The following is a 27,628-nucleotide window of genomic DNA, read 5'->3' on the forward strand; positions in this document are numbered from 1 at the left end:
AGTAGTACACGAGCACCCCCACGAGTCATGGCTGCGACAAGTGGATCACATCTGGGTGGTGAACCTGGAGGTGTGAATTTACGGGGTGCCCAGGCTGGGTGGGCCAGGAGATACGTGCCAGAGATATTCGCCCCCCGGGTCATTATCGGAGAAACCTGGGAGGACCGGCAAATGAGCCCTGAGCGCGCTCACTGTGCCGACTCTTGGCAGCGGGGACTGAAGTTTGGGACAGGCTTGGGTTTGTAAAGGGGAGATACGCATCTCCCCAAGTCTCAACGAAGCTGAGACGACATACCGACAATATTTCAAGTACCCTGCTCTATCAGACGAGGACGAAGCTTTTCCTAGTCTCGATCCGCCGTTCGGCTGGAGAATCACTTTCATTTATACGGTTTGCCGTGCTCGGCGGAATCCCGTACGGTGCTGGGCATGGCTTGGCGTAGTAACTCGGGACTCTCAACCCTGCTGCTGTGCCGGCCCGGTGTCTTGTACTCCGCTTGTTGGATGACTATTTCCCAGTTGCTCTTCGGAAAAAATGGGCCTACGTTCGTGAAATTCGGGAATCCTGCCCGATCCACGGGGTGGGGGTCTTCCATCATCCCATGATAGGAAAGATCGGCATGTGGGTTGCACTTAGGTCTCCATGAAAAGAGCAATCCGGGATGTCTTGGCCTATACATTGACTGGAGCTAAGAGCCCCGAAGTCGTGCGAAGTGGGGGAAATTTGGTATCTCCAACGCCCTGACGCAGGATGTGTGTCTGCGAACCCCGTGGAGGTTTACCCCGGCCATGTTAAACTTTTCACCCCAGCGAGAGGAGGTATAAAGGGTGCCACCTGAGCCCCGATCATTGCTGCTAATCATTTCTGGCCTGTATATCTCTTGGCTCTACTGTCGAGCTCTCTTGGTCCCAGGCCTCCCGACTCTACAGTACATTCTGGTCTTGCCGAACATGGCAGGCCTTCAACTCAACATCGACTGGAAGTCGAATCGACGGGCCATCGCCTTCTGTCTGGTGGCTGCCATTGGGGCCCTTTGCTATGGATATGATACAATCTACTATACCGGTGTTCAGGGTATGACATGGTTCGCTAAGGACTACGGAGAGGAAGGCTCAGATGGCTCCTTCTCGCTTGGAACAACGTTCCTGTCCTTGTCTGCTAGTATCATCTATGTGGGAGAACTCGCCGGTGCACTTGCCGCCGCCCCCATCAATGACTTTTTCGGTCGCCGTGCCGTGTTCCTATCTGCCTCGATCTGTATCGTTGTCGGAGCCGTCGTCCAAGCCTGCTCATTTGGCTCGCACCCGGTCTTCTACGTCAGCCGTGTCCTGATCGGTCTCGGTGTCGGGCAGTTCACTGCCACCTGCCTAATCTACATCGGAGAGGTGGCACCATCCGCTATCAGAGGCCCAGCTCTCATGTCTTTTCAATTCATGCAGTCCATCTCTCAACTAGTCGGAGCCTGCGTCAACCAAGGCACACAAGGCATCCAAAGCTCCCAGTCCTACCGCATCCCCATGTGCCTCCTCGTCGTGCTCCCCGGCATCATGCTCCTTTGCCTCCCATTCACCCCGGAAAGCCCAGTCTGGTACATGTCCAAGGGCAAGCGTGAGCAAGCGATCAAGTCCCTCCACAAGATTAACCGCAGCATGCCGGACTACGACCCGTCCGCGGATATCCAAGCCATCGAGGACGCAGTCCAACAAGAACAGGAAATGGCCAAGGACGCCACCTGGGCCTCCCTCATTACCGATCCTGTCGAGCGCCGCAAGCTGTTCTACGCCTGTGGTGTCATGTTCGTCCAACAAATCAATGGTATCCAGTTTTGGTACACCTACGGCGTCGTCTTCGCACAGTCTATCGGTGTGGCGGACCCCTTCACTATCAACACAATCATTTACGTCCTGCAGATCATCACGGTCGGTGTCTCCGTCGTCCTTGGGAACCGGATCAAGCGTCGTACGAACCTCCTCGTGTGCTCCTGCGGGATGTTCATCTCACTACTCACCGTTGGCGGTCTGGGAACTACCAAGGCCGATGATGGCACGCTCAGCCGTGGCATTGGCATTGGCATCGTTGTCCTGGCATACGTCAACATCATCTTCTACAATTTTTCCATCGGAACCCTCTCCTACTCCATCGCCTCGGAAATGTCCGTCGGCCGGAACAGAAACAAGATCACCTCGTGCGCGATGGGCGTGTTCTTCGTCACCGTCTGGCTCATGGTCTTCACCAGCCCCTATATGTATTATACGGCGAACCTAGGCCCGATGATTGGATTCGTATACGGAGGGACATCGCTGTTCTTACTGGCGTACTCGTGGTTCTGCGTTGGTGAGACTGCAGGGCGGAGTAATGCAGATATTGAGAGGCTCTTCCAGGATAGGGTTCCAGTTCGCGAGTGGGCGACGTATGTTATTCCTTCGGACGATGGGGGTGATTTGAAGAAGAAGGGCACCCAGGATGAGCAGATTGAGACGGTATGACTTATGAGAGCAGCTACCTGGCCTAATAGGAACGGTGGTGTGACGACGAATGATATATTCTAACCTTTATTATATTGCATTGATCTTGGAACTATATTTTGAATTATTTTCTCTATCTATGTATTGCTTTCTTTCTCTTTGTCTATATCTACGCGTGGGTTTGATGGTACGAAGCCAGCGGAAAAGAAACTCCTACTTTGTGCCTATAGAAAAAACCCCGAATCAGCCCAAGAGGCGATAGACACTAAACCTAAGGGCGCTGATGTTGTAAATCCGTTCGGCTGGCTGTTGATCCCCTATCCTAACTCAGAATTCTCGGTCCAACAAACGTCTAACTGGCTTCATATGACATGGCTAATTTTGGTGCACAGACACCAGAAAAATTGATAAAAAGTCGAGCAATGATTCAAATGGGCCTGGGTCTCTGTTCGATATAGAATTGGAATATTCTAAATCTAACTCTGCCTCGGCCCCTAGTCTCCATTTCCATCTTGCCTCTTATTCCTCCGCGAGGTTTCCTTTCGCCGTCATTCATATGTTTCATTTTCCTATGCGATTGCAAATATTAAATCGTGTATATTGTTTTGCCAACGTGATTGCAGGCTCCACAACAATTTTGTTGGAATGCCCAGACTTATATATTCTCACACAGAGGATATTTACAGGGTACCATCGCGGATGGAAGGAACTAAAGTTTTTTGATCACTACGGGCAGGGATTTTGAAGGCTGCCTCCTCACTATGCATACTTTTGGATCATTTGAATCCCCAATGTTGGCCTGGGGATGCCTTCCTGCATGCTCTGCCTGTGGATAAGTGTAATAAAATGAATCAATGATTGATATTCATCCTGCCAGGCTAGCGCTTACTGTCTATTAATGACTCGGACGGCTCGAAGGACTTTGGGATGCATCTATTGGGCGCTCACGGTGGGTTTGTGACGACTTCATTATCGATACCCCTTTCAATCGGGCTATAATGACATTCCGGAGACCGGTGATGAGGCGGTACTCACATCCTGCGCAACTGAGCATGGTCGAAGCATTGCCTGGCTGATACATGGATTGCTGACATGGCGAATATTTGCCAACTGTTCCGATGTTACATCCGTCTATCAGTCCACCGGGAAATAGATGAATCCTTTCCGGTCAACCATGATGATCACCACGGAGGCGGGTGACTACTAAAGTCCGATATCCCAAGTTATCCAGCGAAAGTTTTCGCACTCCGCTGCTAGAATCTATGCTTCCGCACGCATGGAGAACCACGTGGCTTGCTACTATGCTCCTTCGGCCTCAGAATGATGAATCTAGGACCCCCTTCCGCAGGTTTGGCCCAGTTGCAGTTGACGTGAAATGCGGAGATTAGCTTTAGAGTGCTTGGCAGGGCTTGTTAGAACCTTATTTGCATCCTTCGGTTATCAGCAAGCAAGGTCAAGTATTGAACTGGCTTCCGCTCCTACGTATAAATTGCCCACCGGGGGCGATGTTGTACACCAGGCAAACGAGCTGCCACCGTACTTTCCTTTCTGTCACCTTATCATTTCCCACTTACTTCTACTTCAATATGCGTCTTTTTACACTTCTTGCAGTGGTGACCCCCCTTGTCGTTGCTCTGCCGGCAGAAAAGAGGGAGTCCGGTTGTGTTGCCCTGAACAATTGCCCCGGTAAGAGGGAAATTCTCGAGGGCATCTCTGAGAAGGAAGCAGGCTGCATCATCCTGAACAACTGCCCGGAAAAGAGGGAAGCGCTTATGGGACTCTCTGAGAGGGAAGCAGGGTGTATCATTCTGGGTACTTGCCCTGAAAAGAGAGAGTCTGGCTGTGTAGCGCTGAACAACTGCCCTGGTAAGCGAGGAGAGGCTGCAGGTCTGTCGGAAAGAGAGGCGGGCTGCATCATTCTTGGAACATGTCCTGAAAAGCGGGAGCTTTTCAATGGCCTCTCCGAGCGAGAGGCAGGTTGTATCGTCTTGAACACCTGCCCCGAAAAGAGAGCAGCTTTGGTTACAAGAGAGTCTGGCTGTGTGGCCCTTAACAACTGTCCCCCAAAGAACTAGGAGGAGTACGTGCTATCTCCTATAAGCCAATGCAACATTCGCTGACTATTTGTTGTAGCCATTACTTGCCAGCTCTTCCCTACGCGTCACGGATGCCACATAGCAACCTCTGTAGCCTGACGCTACACGGCAAGATTATGACTATGGAAGGAGAAGTGATAAGACGAGGAATATGGCAGTCTGGGCTTGATTTTGTCAGATTCAAACAATCTGTCTGCACATGTTGATATCTGGTCTCTTACTAGGCTGCACCTAGCTTGCTGGTTGTATGTCTCGAATATGATTAGAAATAGCAATTGCTGTGCGCTATATCTCGTTTCTCAACACCACGATACACCTTTTGTAACATGGATCGACATCCATTATCTTATCGGACTAGCGCCACTCTCTATACATAATCCAACTGACTGGTGGGCTGTGGGTCAGTTCCCGGAATGGCCCTGGAATTTTGTACGTAATACTGTAGGGCTGTAGCGCGGGGAAATGATGGAGAGCGCCCAGTTGCTCCTTTCTACTACCATTATCTTTGCTCAGTGAGTCCATATCGCTCCTCGCCGGATTTTTATTAAAGCTCACTATAATTGCCACGGATTTAGGATCACGTATCTCTAGGTTTAATACCCAAGAGTTCCCAACCATGGCAAGCTCTTCTTTCTGAGAACCATGCAACTTCTTCATATTTATGATGACATGTGCATTTATCGATATGCCCAATATCTCTGTTCTAGGTCAGACAGGGCCATGGCCCATGGGTGCCTAAAGTTTGGGCGAAATTGATTCATGCATGATTGTCACCAGGCGCTTTGCATAATATCTAACCATCTCAAGTTACCAATGCTATCAGCCGGCCTGTACTCTCGCAAGCAAAATCCTAGTCGAACTACTAATGGATTACAAAATTGGAGTTTCCCCGCGCGAACAACCGAGAATACCCTCGTGAAGACCCAAAAAAGTGGAATTCCTAGCATTGGATCGGCCGTCTGCAAGCACTTGGCCGGGCCCACCGGACAGTAGCCTGTTCGCCGAGCTTTCCATCAGGGTACGCACACGCACTCCACTGCTAAGGCCGAGTCCTTCACCATGGCAGGGATCAGTACCGGCTCCTAATAACTCAGTCGTGCCCTTCTTTCGATCAATGAACCGTGCCACAGCCCCCAAATCGACGCTTTCCGGTCTGTCTTTGCGTTCGGAGGATCATATCCATGGATGATAACTCTCAAGTACTGTCATCCCCTCAGCCAATGGCATCGGAGACTGGTACTATCAAAACCTCTCCCACCCATGTCCACCATGGGAAAGAATTCGACCTCCGGGAGTGCGATGAGCAGACCCCAAACAGTGAGAACGCAGGTTCCAGCAGCGTAGCAGGCTTGAACGAAGTCTTTTATCGTACTGGTCTGACCGGTCACCTATTCCTGGTGGTTATTATCATCTCTCTCGGTCTCACCATGTTTGTCTATGCCATGGATGAGGGGGTCACCCAACAGTTTACGCTGATTGCGGCCTCCTCCTTCAGCATGCACGCCCAGCTGGGCGCGGTGAACACCGCCAGTACGGTGATTAATGGTATCACCAAGCCAGTAATCGGCAAGCTGGCCGACGTCCTGTCCCGTCCGACCAGCTACATTATCTCTCTCCTGTTCTATGTGATCGGATATGTGGTGGCGGCCAGCTGCACGAACTTTGTCGCCTACACCGTTGGCGTGGCCCTCACGGCGGTTGGCAAGGCTGGCCTCAACATCCTCTGCCAAATCATTGTGGGCGACCTGACGACCCTGCAGTGGCGCGGCTTCTGGACCAGCATGATCATCGCTCCCTACCTCGTGACGACCTTCACCAATGGCTTCATTATTGATGCCTTTGTGCCCGAACAGTGGAGATGGGGTCTGGGCATGTTCGCTATTATGATCCCGGTTCTGCTCATCCCCGCGATCATCGCATTATACGGGACGCAGCAGAGAGCTCGCCATATCAGAAGAATGGGGAGTGGTGCGCCAGAGAAAGAAAAGGAGAGCACGTTACATACAGCCTGGCAATGTTTGATTGCGATCGATATTCCCGGCCTCGTGCTGCTCGGTTTCTCCTTCTCGCTCATTCTTCTTCCTCTGTCACTTGCTGAGGCTGCTGAGAATGGCTGGAAAAACCGCAGCATGATTGCCATGGAAGCTGTTGGCTTCGTCATTCTCGCGCTATTTGTTGCATTTGAGATGTACATCGCGCCGAAGCCTATCATGACGAAGCGGATCATCGCCAACAAGGTCTTCCTGGCTGCCCTGGGCGCCAACCTTTTCGACCAAATGACAACCACACTGGGAAGCAACTACTTCTCGTCGTATATCTATATCATCAAAGACTGGGACAACTACACCTGGACCGTCTTTACCGGTGCCCGGAACCTTGCCATCACTGTCTTTAGCATGGCTGGCGGTTTCCTCCAGGTCCGATACCACGGTTATCGCACCCAGATGATTATCGGGGCCGTGCTGAAGGTCGTGGGCTACGCGGCGTGCCTCACGAGCGACCAGCGCAGCACACAAAGCACGGCTGCGCTGGCCATCTCACAGGTGCTCCTGGGAACCAGCGCTTTGACTGCCCTTGGGTCCCGCATTGGAGCCATGGCCTCGGTGCCTCACGAAGATATGGCCTCCATCATCGCCGCTTATTTCCTTTGGACGTATCTGGGCAGTGCTGCTGGGTATGCCATTGCTTCCGCGATCTGGACGGATCGTATGCTGGGGTTCATGCGCCAGGAGCTTCCAGACGCCCCGGACAGTACACTCCAGGAGATCTATAGTTCCGTGAGTATTCTTCACACCGAGTATGACTTGCATGACCCCATCCGTGAGGGGGCTATCCGAGCTTATGCGCGCACCAACGGCATCATTTTCATCGTCGCCGCCGCCATCTCCACGCTATCTATCTTCTGCTCTTTTATGATGCCTGGTAATTGTCCTCTCGGTCTTCTATAGTTCCCTGACGGTATACATGCTTACATCTTTCAATTCCATAGATTATTACCTTGGCAAGCAGCAGAACGCCGTGACCAATTTAGGCCTCGATGGCAAACCAGTCGAACTCCCGACGGGTGGCAAGAGGGAGCAGAGCTTCTGGGCTCGGATGAAGTCTAGGTACTTTAAGGAGACGTAATTAAGGTTCACTGACTATAGTTGTATTGAGTGACGGAGCCAACAGGAGTGGTGATAAGAGTTATAACTGCATTTCCATATGGTCTGTGTGCATATATATATCTCTAGGGTGTGACGGCGGTGTAAATGAACATCCAGGGTAGAAATACTTAGCAACAAACAATACAAACGATGAATATAACAAAACAGACCACCATGCAGAGCGACCGAACGAGCTGTCAAACAGCGTCTAATGCAAAGCAATGACCAACGAGAATCACACTCAAAGGCCGATAAGAAACGTTCCCCGCATGAGATATCGGCGAAATCCCGCGACTTTGGATCCACTCGCGGCTGCGACCGTCGGCCTGACCCGCGATCGGTCAACGCCGGACAGTCGCTGTATTTAAGAAGGACACCCCTTCCCCTACGCTGACATTCGTCGCATTGCCTGTCTGGAGATTGGATCTACAAGTCTACCGGGTCATTTACAGCGAACAATTCCGCAACCATGGGCAACGACAACAACATCCGTGCATATTATGCACCCACCGGCGGACTGCCGCCGCAGACGCAGCTGCTCACCGACCGTGCCATGTTCACTGAGGCCTATACCGTCATTCCCAAAGGCACCTTCAGCGACATCGTCACCAGTTTCCTGCCCTTCTGGGAGCAGACGCGGCTGTGGGTGATCGCCCGTCCGCTCTCGGGCTTCGCCGAGACCTTCTCCCAATACATCATGGAAGTGCAGCCGGGGGGTGGCAGTGACCGCGCCGAACTCGACGAGACCGCCGAGGGGGTGCTGTTTGTTGTGGAAGGCCAAGTCAGCATCACCCTGGCCGGCGAGACGCACACACTGACCGAGGGGGGATATGCGTATCTGCCTCCGAAAAGCGGGTGGACCCTGCGCAACACGGGCGTGGCGACTGCGCGGTTCCATTGGATCCGCAAGGCGTATGAAGCGGTGGCCGGCCTCGACATGCCCGACCCACTGTTCCTCAATGAGAAGGACATCGTGCCCACGCCGATGCCCAACACCAACAACGCCTGGGCCACCACGCGCTTTGTCGACCCCAACGACCTGCGCCACGACATGCACGTCACCATCGTCACCTTCGAGCCCGGCGGTTCCATCCCCTTCGCCGAAACCCACGTCATGGAACACGGCCTGTATGTCCTCGAGGGCAAAGCCGTCTACCGGCTCAACCAGGACTGGGTCGAGGTCGAAGCCGGCGACTTTATGTGGTTGCGCGCCTTCTGTCCCCAGGCCTGCTACGCCGGTGGCCCAAGCAAGTTCCGCTATCTGCTCTACAAGGACGTCAACCGCCACATGAAGCTGTCGCGATAGACTCGCAAAGGCCGTGCACGAACGGGGCCGGACCGGAATAACGACCTTCCGGGCCGGAAGAGGGCAATGCGGGCAGCCGAGGTTGCAAACAACCAATCAGCCAGCCGGAAATCCAATCATGAATTGTAATGCCACCACACTTTTCTTTTCTCAGCCACAGGATGTGAGGGATACACGAACAGTGATGATTGATGTAAATAATCAGATACCACAAACCATATAGAAAAATGCCAAACAGAGAAGACCGCTATGACGGAAACAACCAGACAGCCGCCTCCCCCCGAGCAGAACGCAGTGCAGTTATTTGCTAAATCGACGTCAGGGTGAAAGAGATGGAGGAAAAGTAAGGGAGTACAGAACTATGTATAGCATTGAGTTGTACAATATGATTAAGAGTCCCCATTGAAATACATTAGAAGATACGGATAGGAGTAGTGCCTTTCAACCACATGTCTTCTCATTATTCTGAAATTGCCATGTTTGGTTGTGATGATATTCAACATGATCTGATGATCCAATGTCTTACGAAATACGATTTTTAGGTGACAGTTCACACATAGTGCACTCTGGATTTAGAAGTAATTGTTGGAACGGTCAGGCACGTTCTAACTCGAGAGCCCCGTCGGCGTTGCGGGCATGCTTTTGTATAAACTCGGCCTTCACGCGAGGAATAATCTGCTGCGCCTCGCTGAACTCTTCATGGCTTACCAGTCCCGACGCGTAAAAGAACTTTTTCCTTACCATCGCTTGAGCCCCTTGCATTAGCTCAAGACCGAAGTGTGCGCCCGTATGGTCTACGTCGATCCTATGTAGCATGTCCGCCGAGAAACATATAAGGGAGTTTTTATCACCGTCCTTTAATCGTGGAATATCTCTCCAGCTCTGTCGCTGCTGATCTGCCAACAGTGCTAAATAAGTTGCTTCGCCATTGAGTAGAAGGTATCGCGCGAACAGAAGCAATTCAAAACACATGTTTTCACGAAACTCAAGCGCCTTGAACAGTTGCGGGATCCGCTTGTGGATCAGGTGTCCGTATAAAGAGACAAGTGATATGTTGGTGAATAACGAGATAGTCTTATAGTTGGCGATGGACTCCAGCTTATCATAAAAGAGTGCGCGAATATCCACCAGTTTGGCTCGGTCAAACAACCCATCCAGCGGTGGACCATCATAATCAAGAATATAGGGTTCAACAGTATGATCATGTAACGTGCTAATTCAGTCGATTGCCAGTTAATAATTCGATAGATATCCGACGGATCTATAGGATTGACAAAGATATCCTCTGCATGAAGATCATCCTGCCAGATATGGGAGGTTTGCATAGACTCCTCGGGGAACAGGAACTTCAGTAATTTGAGGTAACGTTCCACCGCGAGGATCTTCTGGTTTCTGGACGGTTGGTACGTCCCGGAATAATAGATGTGAATCGGGGAGGTCGGGAGCTGTCATACGTTTCTGATGCAATGTAATTCGCGGAAACCCGTGGCATGTTCATAGTCTTCTGCGGTATTCCCTATAAAAAAGTGAGTGTGGGATAGAAATGGCGGAGGTCACAGCACGTACAAGGGGCTTTATCAAAGTCCATTTCAATCCTGCTGGCATCGCTACTTTGTCTGTTTACTAATAGACTAATTACAAAGCAATTGTCAACTATAGTCCTGCCATAATAATCAGTATATTCAGCACAGGGGGCCGAATCCGCGAGGACTGGTTTATAGTATAAACTCTTGTAGTGCGAAGAATAGGTACATACCCACGTTTCTTAGTATAATATAACCCTTTCCAGCACCTTCATCTTAATTTTCACATCAAGTTAATTCCATAGCATACTCAATTAGACACCGCGTATGTTCACGGTAAGAGTATACTCCACCCCCACCAAATTGTCCGTCGTGGAGCTCCAAGAGAATACCTTTAGAAGCGGTATTCCCATTATATACCTCGTCTAGCCTAGGACCATTATCTGGCTCGTGTATCCACATCAGGGCGTAGGTTATAATACAAAATCCATTGTGGCAACCTCGGAGACGGTCATGAAATGCGGCTTACCAACATTTAGATTATGTACTTTACCCACCGCTTGAAAACCATTATCCATCGTGAACCGTACAGCCTTATTGTATATCCCATCGGCCAATTTCTCAACATTTACGCATCGCCGGATCTCAGTACTAACAAGCTGGGCGGCCCGGACAGCTACTCACTCGAGCTCGTCAATATTAAATTGAACGTAACTTTAGGCCAGGTAACGTGGCTGGTCACGAAGAAATCGGCCGCGAGTGAAACGAAAGAACTCGTCATTGTTGTTCCAACTGCTCAGGTTTGTTGAAATATTTCGAAGTCAGCTTGACGGAGGGGGTGTGATTGACATCTGTCCCATAGCTCAAAATGGAGTTCGTCGGTGCAGCCTAAATCAAGGAGCTACTTTCAGCAAGTGATTGCCAATGTCCTCTTCTGTGACTGGAGAACAATACCAAAACATCTGCATAGGATGGAACTCAACCTGTATAGTGAGTACCTGCAACACATAAGGGGTATGAGACCGCTTGGCTTTGGCAAGGTCATTTGCGTCTACGTATGAAAAGCCTTGTTGCACTTGGGGCAAGTTGATAGATGAGTATGAGCCACGTATCCCTGTCTCAGCCACATCAACTGGCAGCCACAGTTGGGCACCTTTATTTAGACCTTTGCGTTTAGGCCTCGAATATTCAATGAAAATAATATAATCAACCAACTGTCATAGCAAAATCTTACCTTGGTACAAACATGATAAGGTACTATAAGGGCTACAAATTATAACGTGGGGATACAAGTGAGATATCTGTTGTAAGCACATATATTCTATTTTTCAGTGATCATTATCACGGACTCCTAGTCCTGTGCTCTATATACTTCACATGCTTGGTGCACCCAGGTTTCCAGAGGTTTTCTGCTCAGGGCAATTATCGCTGGAAGACTAGCTATCTAGATAGTGTGGTGAGGTGTGATCTCGTGGTTGTTGCTACACGTTGGGAGGGTCAATGGTAGCTGACAATGTCCAACGTGCTAAAGTCGTTGAGATTCCGAAAGTTGAAAATACGGTCAATCTTTGCTCGGAATTGCTCGGTGAGAGCCATGTTGTTGAACTATATAACTGCTAGATGCCCGTGACAGATGTCTAGCGCGGCCTACCTCGTTTCTATACCGGATGACTAGTAAATTGGATAGGATGAGCCCAATGCCCAGGACAGCCGAGACTGGAGACCTCACGAAGGCTGCCAGAAACTATTCAGTTGGCCCTAATGACACGCAAGCATAACTCTAATCGCCGTGGGTGATTCATAGGGACAGTGTCCTCACTTGAGAGATCTCGGCCAAAGCTTCAGTGCCACCTCGCTAGACTACAGAGGTACGCTATAAAAGCTGGTTCTTGAAACCAACTGACAAGTATTGAATTTGGCATACTATATCGAGAAATGTGATATACACAGAACAACGTAGTTACTGTTCCTCTCAGCTGCATGTTGACAATGACGTTCGTCTCCCTAGAGTCCCTTCCCACTATGTCCAATGTCGATGTTAGAACAGAGGAAATGTGACACGGTTTTCATAGTCCACGTTGCCCTTGTGACCTTCAATACGTTCACGGCACGTGCCGAAAACGCGATCCCAGACGCGAGTCTGCTTGCCGTAGTTGTGGCTGTTCCTCCATCCATATCGGTGATGTAGGTCATGGTCTTCGATCACCAGGTCTGCATCAAAGGCCTCGAGCAACCAGTTGAGAGTAGAGGGCGCGCCGCCGTGAACCCGGAGCCCGCTATGTCCGATGATTTCAGAGAAGGCGACATATTGATAGCAGACATACCATTCGTAAAATGACATCGGTAGTCCCATTAGTTTCAGAGTGGCGTACGCAAGCAGCGGGATGCCCATCATATCCATAAACTCCTGCTCATGGTCCGCATAAGCACCAAGTAGCGGGTGGGGGTGTTTCGTTAGATGGTGCGTGCGATGGAATTTCCACAAGATAGGCACCGAGTGCATCAGGCGGTGGTACCAGTAGAAGAAAAAGTCCACCGTGATGCTGTAGAGTGCGATCTCCAACGCGAGCCAACCCCAGTTAAAAGACAATGGGAGCTCCTCCGGTCGATAAGAGAGGTAGACAGACATGGCCAGCCGAAGTACTGGGACCGACAACAGTTCGGCCGCTACTCGGTCCACGCCAACATCAGGGATGTCATCTCGTGCATGTTTGTCCCCGTCCAAGAAGCCGTAGACCCCACCGAGGCGGCGAATGGTTTGCGTAAGATGGATGCCGGTCCCATAGAATGCCGTGTTATACCAGAAGAAGACGGCGACAGGGTGGAGGGTACGGCCAGTATAGGCTATGTATGTTTGGTGAAGAGCGAGCGGAATCAGGGCGTGTAGCAGAATCCACAGATGGACCGTCCACTCTCGCACGGACGGGACCTTTTCTGTCTTGGCATGGACTGGCACCTTTCCATCGCGGGGAATGAGGCGTGTGCCCAGCAGGTCAAGTAGCCGGTGGGAGGCTGTCCATTGTGATCGGTCGCCATCGCGCCAGGTCGACACCATGGAATCGCGGGGATTGCCTTTCGAAGTCGTCTGAGTCTCCATCGCTCACTGTGGTGTTCCGCTTTGGGGGAAGAGACGAGGGTTAGGGCGCCAGATCTACATAGCCTGCTGTCTTATATGCCTGGCGTAGGCCCAAGTCGCTCGGCACCATGTGTGGTCGGTATATCATGTGAGATCGACGGTCATTAGCCCCTCCACCCGACCAGTTGCAGGTGTTTGGTCATCCAACGGCTTCTACTCCATTGATCCGCCCCCAGGATGTCATTCAGGGTCCTGTTGGGGAAGAGCAAGTGTCCGTAATTGGCTCCGTGTGGTGGGCATCTTGCCTCGGTCCGGTTGCGTTTGGCGATCTCCAGAGCGGGGAAATCCTGTTCCATTGTTGGACCTCTAATATCAAGAGCAACATTCGGAATACGATTGTTGCAACATACGATTACACATATCTGGGTGGACCCTGCTTTGGTAGGCTTCCTACTGCATCGGCATGGATTCTATTGGCCTCTCCTAGGGCAAACCTCGCACTTAGTCTGGTCTAGCTTCTCGGGTTCAGTGGTCTCGCATCGAATTCCCAAAATGATTTGTATTGCGTAGGTCCATCAGTATGCATCTCAACTGCTTTTGTTTCAGATGCAAGCGTTTGGCTTGGCAAACGAGCTGTTGACTTGTGCACCGCAAAGGCACGCTACCTTTCTTGGTCGAGGATAGGTCTTCCTTTCCTGTCCGCATGACTGGATGACATGCTTAACGCCTGTGATCCTCAGAGAGGACCCAGAAACTGGAACATAGTGCATGCTCTCACGTGCCGTCCTTTGAAATCCCTTCGTGTAGCTCACCTCGAGTGGTAGAAGGCCGACACCATTCATAGGACCACTGCACGACAGCAAGTGGCATTGGGCGAGAACTGGACCAATGGTTGTTATCCCCCCGACATAAGAGTGCCTCTATGATAGCCTCGCATCCGCGGCACGCTCCGGATTGAGAAACAGCATGTGCCGCGAATTGGCAGTGTCGAACGTGAACGTACATGGCCGGATCTTGGAGAAAAGTCGGAGTATAGTCATTATCAGGCCAACATTAGGAGGACTTGGAGCCGGCTGATAACCCCTTCGGACCACATGACTCTATCCTGGGTCATGGCTTCAACAAGTCTTTTGAAGACCTCGGATAGGTTGGCTTTCCAGAGAGCAATAGTTGACGTCCTGATTGGGTTTGTAGCATCTCCTTTGAGGAGGTAGTTTCAGATGCGATTATCTCACTTATGTCCACCGAAGGTGACGGTCGAGAGCCTCCAACGTATACTGATGCTGGCAGTTGGTGGTTGACAGCACTTCACCCCATCCCTCTTCCGGCAGAAGTATCTGATTCGGACACGAGGGTCGCCAAGGGTGGACTGTAGATATGGAGAATATAGAAACGACTTTCAGTGTTTGATCTTGGTTCAATCGTTCCTGTCATATGGTCGCGTCCATATCTTAAACGTGATTGTTGCCGCGTAAGAGGCCTGCGAGATTGGATGTGTAAAGATTACCCGGAGCCGTTTCGGTCGGCCGTATAGCCCCGCATGAATACATTGAGTGTTGGCCATTGGAAAGCGTTAGAAGACCTCGCCACCTGTCGGGAAGGTATACTCTAATACAAAAGGGCGTGCGACTGAGGGAGCAGAGACGCCCGGCCGCAACCCGCAATAGCCGGGTAGAGCTGTTTCCATTCTCAAAAAGCAGTGGAAACCGGCCTACTTCTATTATTGACGTATTGTTCGAAGCAACTTAGGAGGCGGTGCTATCCAGGCACTTGGCCGTTGCCATAGCATGATCTTTGCGGATGATCCTTCGTGAAGATGTAGCCGGCGAAGTGTGGACTGCGTCCAGCTCCTCTGAAGAAGCTGAACCGTGGATACTAGGCTTGGGGATCGGAAATCTTCCTGTATTTCTTCTTTTGGACCCGATTTGCATAGATTATAGAATTGAGAACTCAAAATAAAGATCCACACGCATTTCCCAACCCAAGCTATGTCTCACATGCTTCTTTTGTTTTTCTTCCCCTGCGCTATGCGTTGCTTCTCCGTCTCGATCTGCAGTCAGACCCGCATTTGCATCTCTAACTCCACTGCCGATTATACAATAATGAAAACAACTCTCGCCAAAGGCAGAAATGACAGCACATCGATTGTTCAGGGCGTTATGATTCATGGGAGCTCCGGCGGTTGAGTGGGAAGGTTCATGTTCGACTAGATTTACGCGGTGAAGACTTGGACGGGTTTACGGTTATCACATTAATGGATTCCAGCAGCTAGAACTCATAGATCAAATCCAGACACCGATATATTAATCGGTCATTGCATTACTGGTGTGTGCGGGTAGACAAACTTGATACGCGATGGTCCACGAAAGTCTTTATAGTGGAGCTCTAAAAAGCCATCCAGAAAGTTGGACGATATGCTGTGATCGATGATGCTGGGACAATGGCTCGCAGGAAGGTAGGATTTGTAATTGAACGCAGCAAGGGGTGAGCCCTGAATACAAGAGAGAAGTGCTCGAGCTATAGAGGAAATCCGGTGCGTATGTATCACAGATATTTACTTCGTCTCCCCCTTGGCTAGAATTTGGGACCTCTCCAGTTGAAATAATTTAAAGTATCATGTGAGTACAGGCAAAAACTAATATGATTGCATAAAGACCTCGACTTATGCATTGCGTCGAAGCCCGAGTTCGCTTTCGAGTCTTGAACCAATAAACAACAGATGTTGGCAAAGAAGCCTGTACAGGAACACACGGAAGACTATCAGTATATCTTCAGCTACCCAATCAATATCTTGCACCCAGAAAATAGGAGCATATAAAGGGATGTCAACAATATAGTAAGATCATTACGAGAGGTTGAGAAGTGTTGATTACGCTTTTCTTTGTGGACATTGCTGCTCTTTCAGCGTGGTACAAGTGACAATATACCATAACGCAAATCCTGCAATCATCTATCTATTATGCAGCGTAAACTGGGAATACGCAAATAAGACACCGATTGAGTCATTTACGTATAGAATAAAGGACACTAACCCCAAATTGCATAAATGAAGGCCAGGTATGTACAAACATTAACGGAGCAGGAGTCTTGGTATGCCTGCTATACACTGTTTCATAGGCCGCAACCCATCGCATGGCATATCTCAAAGTATCTCCCATGGTCCAAGCTGATGCTTCCCGGTTATCCATCTGACCTCGCTGGGGATAATATAGGGAGTCATTGATATTACTTGCAGCCGGCTCCGCAGCAGACCCCAACACAGATCGCATAAGCAGCTGGGCCATTAAGCCAAGCAACTGCGCACTGCGCCGCACAGTTGCTGCAACAACTACTGGCCTGCACCGGAGGTTCCGTTCCTGTCTGCTGCGCCATGGCAGTTACTGCAGTCATGGCCAGAGCAACAAGTGAGAGTTTCATGGTGATAATATCTAATTCGTTAGCCGAACGTCTTGTGAGAGGATTACTTGACGTACCCTTATCGGGCTATTCTCCTGGTGTAGAACTGAGGAGGATGTATACGGAGATTGGTATTTCCTTATGGAGGACAAAATCGCAGTGGTATGGTTTGTAAAAGCTAGCAACAGTGGAATGAGTTGCAGGAAGAATGGGTATGGTCAGAATGAAGATTGAGTGCAGTTCAAGTAGGCGTTAAGGCATTCTGGTCCAGCTTGAAGACCTGTATTTATAGCGGGCATCCTACTGCGGGGAAGCGCTGGGGACGGAGATATCCATGATTTCTTCCCCTCATACGTGTGGAACGGAACTTTCAGCTGGCATTGGAGTTTCTTGATCGTCGGTTTACACTGCATATCTAGCTTTAGGTCCTTTCTTGACCGTCCCACGTATCTTGGAACTGCGCCAAATCATGGCGTTAGTGAGTCGAGGTTACTGTACTTGCCCGCTTTCAAGGCAGGTGGACCGGTGGGCCGTGACGACATTCAGTGTGTCATATAACCAGTTATACGCAGCTTACCCTGTGGGTATGAGAAGATCGACACGTAAAACCGGCGCAAGAACATCAGATACGAGGCTAAGTTCAATGGTTGCTTGTCCAGGTTACAGAAGTAGAACAACTCTTCAGGTGTGATGGACCATGACACCAAATACTACCATCCCCTCTATAACCTTAAATCCCAAATGCCTCGACAATCAATAAACCTTACGGAACTTCAGTGCCAGTAGGGCTTTCGCTTTGCCAACTAGGGGCAGGGACTAATGATAGAGAGGCGGGCGTTATCAAACAGGCTGTACTAGCAGAGAATGTCACATTCGACCCGCTTAGATCTGAAGCTTGGGCCTGCGATCCGTAGTCGAGTAAGTTTCCCGCATATCATACTACATCCCTTCCCGTTCCATCAAGGAACGGGTGGGTATTAGCCTCAAGTACAGATGATGTCAAAGTTCGATCTGCACAAAGGTAGCACAATTATTCGGGGGCTGTTTGTGCTTATCAGCAGGTGGGCAAGCATTAGTAAAAATGAACTGGGGCCCGTACTTTGCTCGGACAGCACCAATTCCTCCTCAACATGACGGTAGGTAGGCCACTCGAGCTAACCGATCAAGCTGAAAAACGGAAACATATGGAGAATAAGGGCTTCTACCCAAGATTACATCAAGGATAGAGACGTATGTCAGGGATCATCCACTGTTTTCCGATCGACAGTTGTCTAGACATTGGCCAAGACTGAAATGTCAACCATATACAGTGGTCGATCGTGACGGTCGACAGATTAGAGTTTGACACATGTTCGTCCTTTTCTATTCTAGAGATGCTGTGCCTACTACAAACTGCGCCAGGTAAAGGATGTCTATATCCAATTTCAAACCTAAAGTACCTGCCAATCCTGTCAGGCCTGCATTGTATTGGACGCCATGACCCACTCCCTTCGTCATAGCATGATCGGCAGTGTGCGAGCTTATGCAACCACCTGTATATATATTACTAAAACACCAATCAATGCTCACCACGTAACCCAACATTCGCCGGCTGTTATCACAGTGGAGACGAACTATCCGCTACCCGAAGCGGCGCTGTAGAGGACGTTATTGGTAGATGACAGGCCATTGTGAAGAGTGAAGAACCACAGATCTGCATCCTCCATGAGGGGGGAATGGATCGTCCGCGGTTCTTTTGGGGCGAGATGCAAGCCTCCGCCATGAACCTGCGGGGAGCGCACCATAGTATCTGACGTTGATTACTGCTCCACGAAAGATAGTTGGAGACCTGCATGCTCTTCCTTGATTTCTGCTACGACGCATTACAACTTCTCCGGCGAAGGGCATGAGCTCAGCGAGAGTATGTGGTGACCTATTTATATCTCGACCGTATTTCTTAATATGGGCAATTTTTCCAACGGGAGGGAGACTGATGATCGTCGAATAAATCTTGGTCGGTGGAGCTGCACTTCCTTGCTCCTTTAAGACTCCGTTTCCTTGTTAGAACAACACAGACGTGAGGAGAAAACCACTGGCTATGGCCATGCGACCAAAGTGACGCCCAGAAATACTCTGAAACCATGACGATAACACTCCACTAAAGGCTGGCAGCCGCCTTACCCGTGTAGTAATCTTGCGGTCCATCAGTAGAACTCCTAACAGAAATTTCCCCAAACCGTCTTTGACGGTATATAAAGCAGACCACATTCCCACACGTCACTATTCAACCGGATCCTTTTGGATGGGAATAACATGTTGTGTTGTCAGCAGCTTATACGTACGTCTCAGATGCGATCAGGTAGTGACTGGATACAGACTTTGAACAACAATCTATATACATCCACGAAACAATCAGACGTCAACATACGGCAGGCCAGTCGCATATCCAAACCCCAATTCTAGCCATAGCTGTGAAAATCAGTCTTTACCATCACAGATATACCCCTCAGCGGCCAATGCCTCGCGTCGATAACGCATACCCTGCCCCTCCCCCCATACCAGACACTCAGAGCCCAAGCCTGGCCAATCGCTCCTGTCCCCGATCTGTGAATAACAGAAGCCCATTGAAGTACCCAACCACCCAAATCATTGGGTAACGCCAATGGAACCACAGTGGATGTTCAGTCGCGCCGAACCAGCCAAAATGTCGATCGAGGTTGTAGCACAGATAGTTGCAACTGCTAAGTATAAGTAGCGACAGAATCCCCGTGAAATGTGCCGCTTTTTTACCGTAGTAGTGGTCGACAATGAAGCAGTTGATCAGACCTCCCATCGCGCCGCCCATTCCAAGTGGACAGAAGACCAGAGTCCATAAGATCTTGTAAAGAAGGTCCCGGGTACCCGTCATAATGAAAACACCGACCGCCAAGAAGATAATCTCCGCGAAAAGAGAATTGAGCCAGAAGAGGAGGAACGGTCGGAGATAGACATTTCGTCGTTTGTGAGCAGTCTTGGTGTCCTGCTCTCCGGTAATCAACACTTGGTAGTTCATCGGTGGCATTGTGATCGAATGGGTCTCGTGTGGCTTGATGGTATGCAGTGATAATGTCCTGTAACTCAGTACCCATGAAGGGGTTTAAAAAGGTTTGCTATTTCGACCCTGGAGTGCCGTAAGTTAATTTCGATGTCATTCCTATAGACAACACCGAGGTTTCGGTATGTGCGTTGCTTTGTATTTCTAGTGATTAGCTACTCACCGAGGTTATGTAGGATTGTTATCATGATTCGTCCTACCCGAGGATTAGTGATCCACCGGGGAAATCCCCAAATTGCTCGCGAGTAGTTGCTCGGAGTTGTATTAAAACCCAAGTGATAACTTCGCCAGGGGTTTTACCGACGCGCATCGGGGCGTTAGGATTAGTGATCTTTCCGATCCACCAGACATGCGCTCCGAAGACATTGACACGTATTGAATATCTCCCTTCCGAGCTGATATCGCTGCAAACCCCATGGTGGAATTGAGAAGCCCCCTTGATATGACAGCCAGCATTAAGCAATTTTTGACTGCACTGCCCTGAGCAAGCCTACACTTCTCTGAACACCGTACAGAAGCACTACATTCCGTACACAACTAGACATTGCGACCTGAGGGGGTACCTCAAGAAGAAACGCCATCCTGTTATTCGTACGGGTGTTCAAATCTGGCCGTCCGCCAAGACATCACTTGGTTGCCAGAAAGCTTGCCAGACCCTAATCTGGGTTATGTCCCGTATCCAGACTGTTAGGAATCGAGAGGGACATGGTTCTATCATCGCCGTTCCATGCTCTCAAAGGCGTAGGTATAACGTAGTATCTATGGCTATTATATTGCTTCAGCCTTTCAAATACAAGACTTTCAACAACTATACAATCTATTGGTCAACGGCTTGATAGCCACGATGCGCCCAGTCGCTTTGTCTCCATCGTTTCTTGTAGTCTTCCATCTCGATTGGCTTGGACGTAGTCGGCGGACCTTCGGCGAGGCCACGCTCGAGACGACCTTTTCGACGTTGCCGGACGCACCACATTGCGAATGCTGCCACGATAAGCACTCCAGCAGCAGCAGCCCCGCAATACATGCCGATATGGGCCGCCTTGCCCAAGTCATCCCATTTTTGAGCGAGAGTTTTGGTCGGCTTCTTGTTGATCTCCGTTTTCGCGGTTGAGTTGCCACTGCAGCGTCGATCAGTCATCTTAACCCACAGACAGCACGTAAGCACAGGGATCGTACCTGACGACATTGATACTTTCGTATGAGCCCGAGTGTCCGGAATATGTATACTCTTTACCCGAATGAAAGTCCTGAACGCGAATCCTCTGCACCGTCATTGTGAAGGGGAGATTGGTCCAGTTCACCAGACCGCCGCCCCACTCGATATTTCCAATCGACTGGGACGCAATGCCCACCGGCCAATTACTGACTTTGACTCGACACGGAGTTTGTGGATAGTTCTTGCCGTAGACGGTCAAGGGTTCCGAGTAGTTGACCGTGCGCACCAATTCGTTATCAATCCACCATTCCAGGCGGTCTTTGTCCCAGTAGGAGGTGTAGTTATGGAACTCCGTATCGGCGTTGGCCACGGCATGGAACCCCCCGCGGTCACTCGTGGTCGTATTGCCCTTACCAAAGAAGTCGGACTGCACTGAGCTGGTATTGTATCCGACCCATTCCCAGTCGATCTCGTCCAAGTCGTCCGACTGGAGAATCACACTGCTGATGATGCCGGCGCCCTTGGCCATCTTCACGTGCGCCTCCATGACACCGAAGAAAATGTAGAAGTTGGACTGTAACAAAGTCGACCCGTTTTCTGTCTTGATCGGAAACTCCGCCCCTTCCGAAGTATATGTCGGGACCCCGGTGGTCATATTCCACAGCTTCTCATCCAGTGTGGAGTTGAACCACCAGGTGTGCTCGGTGCCCAACGCCGGGTCGGCGGGACATGTATTGTTTAACGGGTTGCATTCGGTTTGGTCGTCGGCAATCGCAATCCTGGCAAGGGCGCTCAGGATGCCGACATACCGAAAGGGGCGCATGAAAACGTTGCTGTCGTGGTGGCGCGGCTGGCCGTTCCCTCCGTAGGCGAATCTGGGAACACGGCCTGGTCCAAATGTGGTGGTACGGCACAAGTCCTGTCAGCAGAGTAGGAGTTATGCGAAATGGTTCATGGTGTATGACGAGCAGGCGGCCATGCTGGGGTTATACGCCAGGAGAAAAATATGGTAACGGCGCACTATGCCCTGAGGAACCGCAAAAGGGGGGGAAGAAGAAACCCATCGCCAATCAGGCTAGGTGCACTTCCCCGGCACATATTAGTGGGAGCCGAACTATCGGCTTTTCACGCGTGGAGCCCACGAGGCTATTTATAACGAGATGGGAGAACTCGCACAACTTGAAGCTCCCAGTCGCGCGGAACGACGAGAGATCTCATTGGCGAGGCTCCCTCCCCACGTCGCTGGCGATCAGAATGCTTTCAACATGTTCACAACGGGGATGTCTCTTTCCTCTCCACGGCACGTTGTGAAGGAAGTCAAGTCTTCTCCGTGGGCTGCTGCCTGGTCGAAATCCACCCAATTTCCATGCTACAAAAACAAGTGGATCAGGTGTACGACGCCGCTAGTCCCGGCTGGGCCTAGTGACCAAAAGCTTGTCAGGTCTCGGAGAAAGTCCGTCTAGCCTGTTCCGGTAAGGTACGGCATCACGAATCCCGTGAGCTCGGAGTTAAGATCCAAAAGAATTTCTACACAGGCAACACACTACGCATCCAGCAAATGTGCGAACCAATGGACTTTCATATTACCCGTCTCTAAATATATCCCTGTGCCTACACTTCCGTTGGGAAGGGTCATCTTATATCCTCCTTTATTACTGTGATCCCATCCTGCCTCCACTATAGCATTCATCACGACTGAGCGCTCAACGAGTGGTCGAGAAAGATTATGCCGCCCGGATACCCACAGATCCCTCTGCAGCCGCGATAATTGGCGGTGGCTTCTCGATATTCTGACGGAAAATGTGCCGCTTGATGAAATAAGGAAGCCACACGGTCAACTCGTGGTGAATAAAGTCCTTGGTTGGGACCGAGAAGACCTCTGGAAACGAAAGAAAGTCAGCTAAGGCTACAGAAAGCCGAGCGGGGGGGTCACCTACGATCCAGCTCCTCTAGTGTCAGCTGCTTTGTCTCCCGGACGAAGCAGAAGATCATAAACCATGCGAGAAGGTTGAGTCCCGCGTAGAACCCGACTGGAGCGAAGAGTCAGCGGACGGCGTATCGCCAGAATCCGGGAATGTTCACTTACAAGCGCCGGTGGGAGTCATGACGGTCTGCATGCGAGGGAAGGTGAGACTGAGGACGCCCGCTATGCATGTCTGGTTAGCAGGACTGCGGTCATATGGAGGCTGGAAACACTCACCAAAGGTGTTGTTGATGCACACGGCCCAGGCCATGCCTTGCTCTCGTTGAATGGTGGGGAACACCTCAGCAGAGTACTGGAAAGCGACGGGTCCTTCACCTAGGGAGTAGCAGATCGTGAACAGGTAGATAAACCTAGTCGAGTCGTGTCAGCCAAAATGCACCTCGGAAAACATAGTGTACAAACGTACAGGACAACGGGTCCGATTTGGGCCCCTCTGCTACCGGTATCATTCAGAAGCGACAGACCACCGGCTAAGAGGAAGATGCACATGAGTGGGAAGGTCTTCATGGGTAGGACAGTCAGCTATGGTCTGGAACCAGGGTGGGGATCACTCACAGCCAATGTCAGGGTTCGTCGACCTTTGGTGTCGATGAGGAAGAGAGTAGGGATAGTGGATACGACCTGAATGGCACCGTAGCCAAGAGACGCGTATAAGGCCTGCTCAGGGGTGTAGCCGACCTTTTCGAAGATCGTGGAGCTGTAGAAAGAGATGACTGCCAAGGGTTAGGGCGAACCAGAAGGTAGACCAACCACACAAACAGTGACTTACTGTTGATTCCGCACATTTGTTGCGCGATCATGACGGTCGAGGCACCATAGTTCGCGCGCCGAATCCGGGGCACGGCAAAACAGTCCCACATACGGGCGAAGTAACCGGCACCGCGAGCCTCCTTGAGCTCCTCTTCGTAGATAATCCACGAATAGTAGTAGTCCCGGGCGGCAATGATGGGATGGGCTCGCAAGCGCGACATGGATCGGTATCCGGCCGCAAGTTTCCCATGCTTCATCAGCCAACGAGGGGACTCGGGGCAGAAATAGATACCGGCGCCGAGGATGAAAGATGGGATGAATGCCGAGCCAAGTTGGAGACGCCAAGAGATATCTCCCGTGTCTTTCACAATCACGTTGGCGCAGAAGCCCAAGAAAATACCTGTTGTGACCATTAGCCATGTTGTGAGAGACAAGCGACCGAACATCACTCACCCGCTACCACCCACAGCTGCCAGAACATGACGAGCGCGCCTCGAACGCGCGCCGGGGCCATCTCGGCGGAGTAGATGGGCACCGTAGCATTCTTGGCACCGATGCCAATACCCATGACGAATCGTGCTGCGAAAAGCCCTTGCCATGATTTGGCGAAGGCGGACCCGATGGGGGTGGCCGTGAGACAGCAAGCCGTGACGAAAATCTCGCCGCGTCGGCCCAAGTAGTGGTTCAGGGGATCAACGATGAAAGCGCCACTATATCCCAGGTCAATCAGAAAGCCAAACGTATCATCGTTTCTACCACACTCACATGAGACCTGCCGTCAAGAAAATGATGGCATTGATAACTCCCACGATCCATTCATCTCTCCCTTCGCCAGTCAGACCAAATTCCTGTGGAAAAGACAGGTTGGCACCGTTGGATCCCGTCTGATCCCATCCTTGGGTGGCGGCTCCGACGGCGCACAAGGCAATTGAGTACCAGAGCATGAAAGGGCCGTGCCATTTATGATCGCGCTCGTAGATGAGGGCGGCGCGCTCCTCCTCATTAAGCTCGGTAATCATCTCGAAGCGTTGGGGGTCCCGCGCGACCAAAGCCGCGCGACCAAACAGATCTGCGTGTTCCGCCATCTGGTGCGACTCGGCAAATGCTCGGGCATCGAGCACAACTTGCTCCGGAGAGCTGCGCTATGAGGGTAAGCCAAGTCAGCATCATCACCGATCGATCCGACCATCGTCAAATGGCCAATCTCACCGTCAGCGGGTTCTCAACGAGATTGAGAGCGAAGGACTCGCGGCGGTCAGCGGGGTCCGCCAGTCCTGGCTTGGTGGCCTGAGCCAGGGTCTCATTGTGAGCGGTCACACCCATGGCTGTCTTTTCGTCCATGGTGGTGGTTGGGGTTCTGGTAGAGCTTTGAGAGCGATTCTGAGTCTTCCCTCCGGACGCCTTCCTGGGTTTTATCTCGCGGGGTCGACGAGCTCCTCCCTTCCCCCCGTGGGGATGACCTTAAATCTTTAAATCCTGCATCCGGCCATGGCGCGATACCGTCAACGCCCCGTGGGGAGAGATCCTAGCGTCGTGGCTCGGCGGGTCATCCAGACAGCAAATTAGGGCACGCCGCGGCTGGTGACTGGTCGCGTGGTTGCAAGCTCGACCCACCGGGAAGGCGGTCAAAGCGGAGGTTGAAAGAAAACAAGCCCTAGAATCAAGACTCACATAAGACTTGTGGGGTTTCCTGGCAACGTCTTGTCATGGTCTTGGTTCGTCAATCGTGCCCTCCACAAACCAAATGGCTCCTTCGCAGTCGAAACATGGTTAGAGCGCTGGAAATCTGCCTTTTCATTCTCACGGGAATCGTGATACGAGCGGCAGCACCGAATCCGACAGCCGGCCGCCACCAGCCGCCCTGAATGCAACCTTTGTGATCAATGTGGCTTCGAGGGGAACCTATGAAAAGTCAGATCCCGAGTCAGACCATGCCTCTCTTGATCTTAGGTGAGAGACGGTCCTTCCACTAATCATAAATGTGATTCCCCGGGCATTTCCCTGATGCGGGAGACTAGCGCAGCCACCAACGCGGCTTTGTTCTCTACTGGAGTCTTCGGGATGCCCTCAGCGACTTTTGATTAGCTGCTTGGCAACCTTGCTCCACTTGGGTCTGCCCAACCTAAATGCCACGCGAACCTCGCCAGCGTCAGAGAGTCTTCGAACCTACCAGAAAAATCGGATACGGTGCTTTTCTCCCATGTTCTTTGTGGTTAACAGGGCACGCTTTCAGACAACCTTTTTCTTTTGTCTGTTTCCTTTGTCTATGGAATACTGTTTCTCATGGGAAGAATCATGCATGACAAGCCGATCATTGTCGCAACCAGCCTTTATCAAGCTCACCCATGGATCCAAACAGGCCGCCTTGTCGGAGGCTAGTGGATGTGTCAGTGCTACCCTTGTTGGGTTTCTTCCGTCAGCCTGCTGGTGTTTCGCCGAGGGTCACACCTTGTTTACCCAAGGTTTGCTTTTGCCGATCAGTATCCTTAATGGCCTTAGTCAGTTCGGAATTAGCCAAAGGAAACTGGGGTGCGGTGGTTGATAACACCACTCGCCCGGACATGCACCGAGTACGGAGTAGTTTTGATCCTAATCCTTCGCACCGTTGTTAGGCCTTTTCCGGATTCTGGCCTCTCTGCCTTGTCACGGTGAGTCAGGCCGATGTGAAAAAGACTTCCGGTCCCTACATCCCGGTGAAGCATAGAAAAATTCAAACCACCCTTAGACAAACAAAAATGGGGCGCAGCGATCCAGACGCCATGGCTTTCACGGCGGGTACTTTCTCGTTTTTTTCCTTTTTTTTTTTTGTTGTTCTTTGTCCGTAGTCTGGATTTTCTATCCGACAGGAATCGTTTAGTCCCTCGTTCGCGCTCGGGAAGACAGCATGGAAAGCGCTGCTTTTCCCCAGGTCATCGGGCGTTGACTGACCAGCCCACACGACATTTACTCTTTTTGCACAATGACCAGCGAGCTCGACAGAATCGTTGACTTGCTTATGCGCTCTCGTGCGATTACGATGCAGATATGCGGGCACAAGGCTTCCAAAAATACTATCAATAGCATGTTATGATTGCTAGAAGCGAGGCCTCGTATTAGAATGCCATGTCGCGACTCAAGTTCGCCCAGCCTGCCGCAGTACGGACCACGCGCCATGAAATAAAACGTCGCTGACTCGACTGGTGGCAAACAGATCTCGAAATCCCTCATAATCCAGTTGCCCTTGTCGCTTACACCTCTCGAGTAGTTGCCGCAGATTTCCTTGCATTTGCATTTGCATTTGCTCGGTAATTCGACTTTCGCTATTTGTACAAGCGCTCGAGATGCTGGACAAAGTCGTGGAACGAATCACTGCGAATGTAGGCAATTCTGCCTTTATATATGCGCGTAACAAGTATTGCATAGTGGATCGGAATACATGCCATGTCAGGATGCCTGTAACGTCAAATAGATATGCCTTTCAGTGACCTCGCAGACTAACAAATACGGCGCCGTAGAGTACTCGGGGGTTCACAGCGGGGGAGACGCCAAGCGATTCACTGTATATATCGTGGATTATCATTTCAATGAGTTTTCCGAGCTATGATATATCCAAAATTAATCAAATTAAGTAATGAAATAAGGAAATGATGATGTGTACAAGTGAACGTTGGAGTGCG

At 50.8% G+C, this 27,628-nt stretch overlaps 9 protein-coding genes across 9 annotated transcripts; 4 read left to right on the forward strand and 5 right to left on the reverse strand.

Moving 5' to 3' along the window:
* The first annotated feature begins 667 nt into the window (after positions 1 to 667).
* BDV37DRAFT_109081 (general substrate transporter) lies at positions 668 to 2,971 on the forward strand. The gene has a single exon (XM_032078334.1). The coding sequence runs from the start codon at positions 952 to 954 to the stop codon at positions 2,485 to 2,487; it is 1,536 nt and encodes a 511-aa protein (XP_031946436.1). The 5' UTR covers positions 668 to 951; the 3' UTR covers positions 2,488 to 2,971.
* Positions 2,972 to 5,782: 2,811 nt separating this feature from the next.
* On the forward strand, positions 5,783 to 7,688 carry BDV37DRAFT_293755 (major facilitator superfamily domain-containing protein; the record flags this gene model as incomplete). Its single annotated transcript, XM_032089489.1, has 2 exons — positions 5,783 to 7,484; positions 7,552 to 7,688. 2 exons carry the CDS (start codon positions 5,783 to 5,785, stop codon positions 7,686 to 7,688), a joined length of 1,839 nt encoding a protein of 612 aa, XP_031946437.1.
* Positions 7,689 to 8,010: 322 nt separating this feature from the next.
* BDV37DRAFT_236864 (RmlC-like cupin domain-containing protein) lies at positions 8,011 to 9,408 on the forward strand. Its single transcript, XM_032080646.1, has one exon. It carries the CDS (start codon positions 8,178 to 8,180, stop codon positions 9,012 to 9,014), a length of 837 nt encoding a protein of 278 aa, XP_031946438.1. The 5' UTR covers positions 8,011 to 8,177; the 3' UTR covers positions 9,015 to 9,408.
* Positions 9,409 to 9,608: 200 nt separating this feature from the next.
* Positions 9,609 to 10,619, reverse strand: BDV37DRAFT_278097 (uncharacterized protein; the record flags this gene model as incomplete). Its single annotated transcript, XM_032085946.1, has 4 exons — positions 9,609 to 10,227; positions 10,272 to 10,406; positions 10,469 to 10,530; positions 10,581 to 10,619. The coding sequence occupies 4 exons, from the start codon at positions 10,617 to 10,619 to the stop codon at positions 9,609 to 9,611; spliced, it is 855 nt and encodes a 284-aa protein (XP_031946439.1).
* A 1,956-nt stretch (positions 10,620 to 12,575) lies between these two features.
* Positions 12,576 to 13,634, reverse strand: BDV37DRAFT_278098 (sterol desaturase family protein; the record flags this gene model as incomplete). The annotated part of the gene is made up of 1 exon (XM_032085947.1): positions 12,576 to 13,634. The coding sequence occupies one exon, from the start codon at positions 13,632 to 13,634 to the stop codon at positions 12,576 to 12,578; it is 1,059 nt and encodes a 352-aa protein (XP_031946440.1).
* A 5,791-nt stretch (positions 13,635 to 19,425) lies between these two features.
* On the reverse strand, positions 19,426 to 20,302 carry BDV37DRAFT_109157 (uncharacterized protein). Its single transcript, XM_032078339.1, has one exon. The coding sequence runs from the start codon at positions 20,047 to 20,049 to the stop codon at positions 19,555 to 19,557; it is 495 nt and encodes a 164-aa protein (XP_031946441.1). The 5' UTR covers positions 20,050 to 20,302; the 3' UTR covers positions 19,426 to 19,554.
* Positions 20,303 to 20,718: 416 nt separating this feature from the next.
* BDV37DRAFT_109150 (glycoside hydrolase family 16 protein) lies at positions 20,719 to 22,222 on the reverse strand. The gene is made up of 2 exons (XM_032078338.1): positions 21,259 to 22,222; positions 20,719 to 21,200 (listed from the first exon to the last, which is right to left on the reverse strand). Exons 1-2 carry the CDS (start codon positions 22,059 to 22,061, stop codon positions 20,900 to 20,902), a joined length of 1,104 nt encoding a protein of 367 aa, XP_031946442.1. The 5' UTR covers positions 22,062 to 22,222; the 3' UTR covers positions 20,719 to 20,899.
* Positions 22,223 to 22,810: 588 nt separating this feature from the next.
* BDV37DRAFT_236867 (uncharacterized protein) lies at positions 22,811 to 25,459 on the reverse strand. Its single transcript, XM_032080647.1, has 10 exons — positions 25,182 to 25,459; positions 24,738 to 25,114; positions 24,426 to 24,682; positions 23,992 to 24,372; positions 23,778 to 23,935; positions 23,629 to 23,723; positions 23,439 to 23,572; positions 23,325 to 23,384; positions 23,176 to 23,268; positions 22,811 to 23,117 (listed from the first exon to the last, which is right to left on the reverse strand). The coding sequence occupies exons 1-10, from the start codon at positions 25,311 to 25,313 to the stop codon at positions 22,963 to 22,965; spliced, it is 1,842 nt and encodes a 613-aa protein (XP_031946443.1). The 5' UTR covers positions 25,314 to 25,459; the 3' UTR covers positions 22,811 to 22,962.
* On the forward strand, positions 25,460 to 26,789 carry BDV37DRAFT_236868 (uncharacterized protein). The gene has a single exon (XM_032080648.1). The coding sequence runs from the start codon at positions 26,173 to 26,175 to the stop codon at positions 26,512 to 26,514; it is 342 nt and encodes a 113-aa protein (XP_031946444.1). The 5' UTR covers positions 25,460 to 26,172; the 3' UTR covers positions 26,515 to 26,789.
* Positions 26,790 to 27,628: the final 839 nt, after the last annotated feature.

The sequence above is a fragment of the Aspergillus pseudonomiae genome (genome assembly GCF_009193645.1).
Source record: "Aspergillus pseudonomiae strain CBS 119388 unplaced genomic scaffold BDV37scaffold_3, whole genome shotgun sequence".
Lineage (NCBI taxonomy): Eukaryota > Fungi > Ascomycota > Eurotiomycetes > Eurotiales > Aspergillaceae > Aspergillus > Aspergillus pseudonomiae.

What these genes read in the sequence shown, in the direction of transcription:
- BDV37DRAFT_109081 (XM_032078334.1), top strand. Translation starts at nt 952, where the DNA reads ATGGCAGGCCTTCAACTCAACATCGACTGGAAGTCGAATCGACGGGCC.
- BDV37DRAFT_236864 (XM_032080646.1), top strand. Translation starts at nt 8,178, where the DNA reads ATGGGCAACGACAACAACATCCGTGCATATTATGCACCCACCGGCGGA.
- BDV37DRAFT_109157 (XM_032078339.1), bottom strand. Translation starts at nt 20,049, where the DNA reads ATGCCACCGATGAACTACCAAGTGTTGATTACCGGAGAGCAGGACACC.
- BDV37DRAFT_109150 (XM_032078338.1), bottom strand. Translation starts at nt 22,061, where the DNA reads ATGCGCCCCTTTCGGTATGTCGGCATCCTGAGCGCCCTTGCCAGGATT. An exon ending in GAAAGTATCAATGTCGTCAG is followed by an intron (nt 21,201 to 21,258) that starts GTACGATCCCTG and finishes TCGACGCTGCAG; the next exon opens with TGGCAACTCAACCGCGAAAA.
- BDV37DRAFT_236867 (XM_032080647.1), bottom strand. Translation starts at nt 25,313, where the DNA reads ATGGACGAAAAGACAGCCATGGGTGTGACCGCTCACAATGAGACCCTG. An exon ending in ACAAATGTGCGGAATCAACA is followed by an intron (nt 23,936 to 23,991) that starts GTAAGTCACTGT and finishes AACCCTTGGCAG; the next exon opens with TCATCTCTTTCTACAGCTCC. An exon ending in GTGCATCAACAACACCTTTG is followed by an intron (nt 23,385 to 23,438) that starts GTGAGTGTTTCC and finishes AGACATGCATAG; the next exon opens with CGGGCGTCCTCAGTCTCACC.
- BDV37DRAFT_236868 (XM_032080648.1), top strand. Translation starts at nt 26,173, where the DNA reads ATGTTCTTTGTGGTTAACAGGGCACGCTTTCAGACAACCTTTTTCTTT.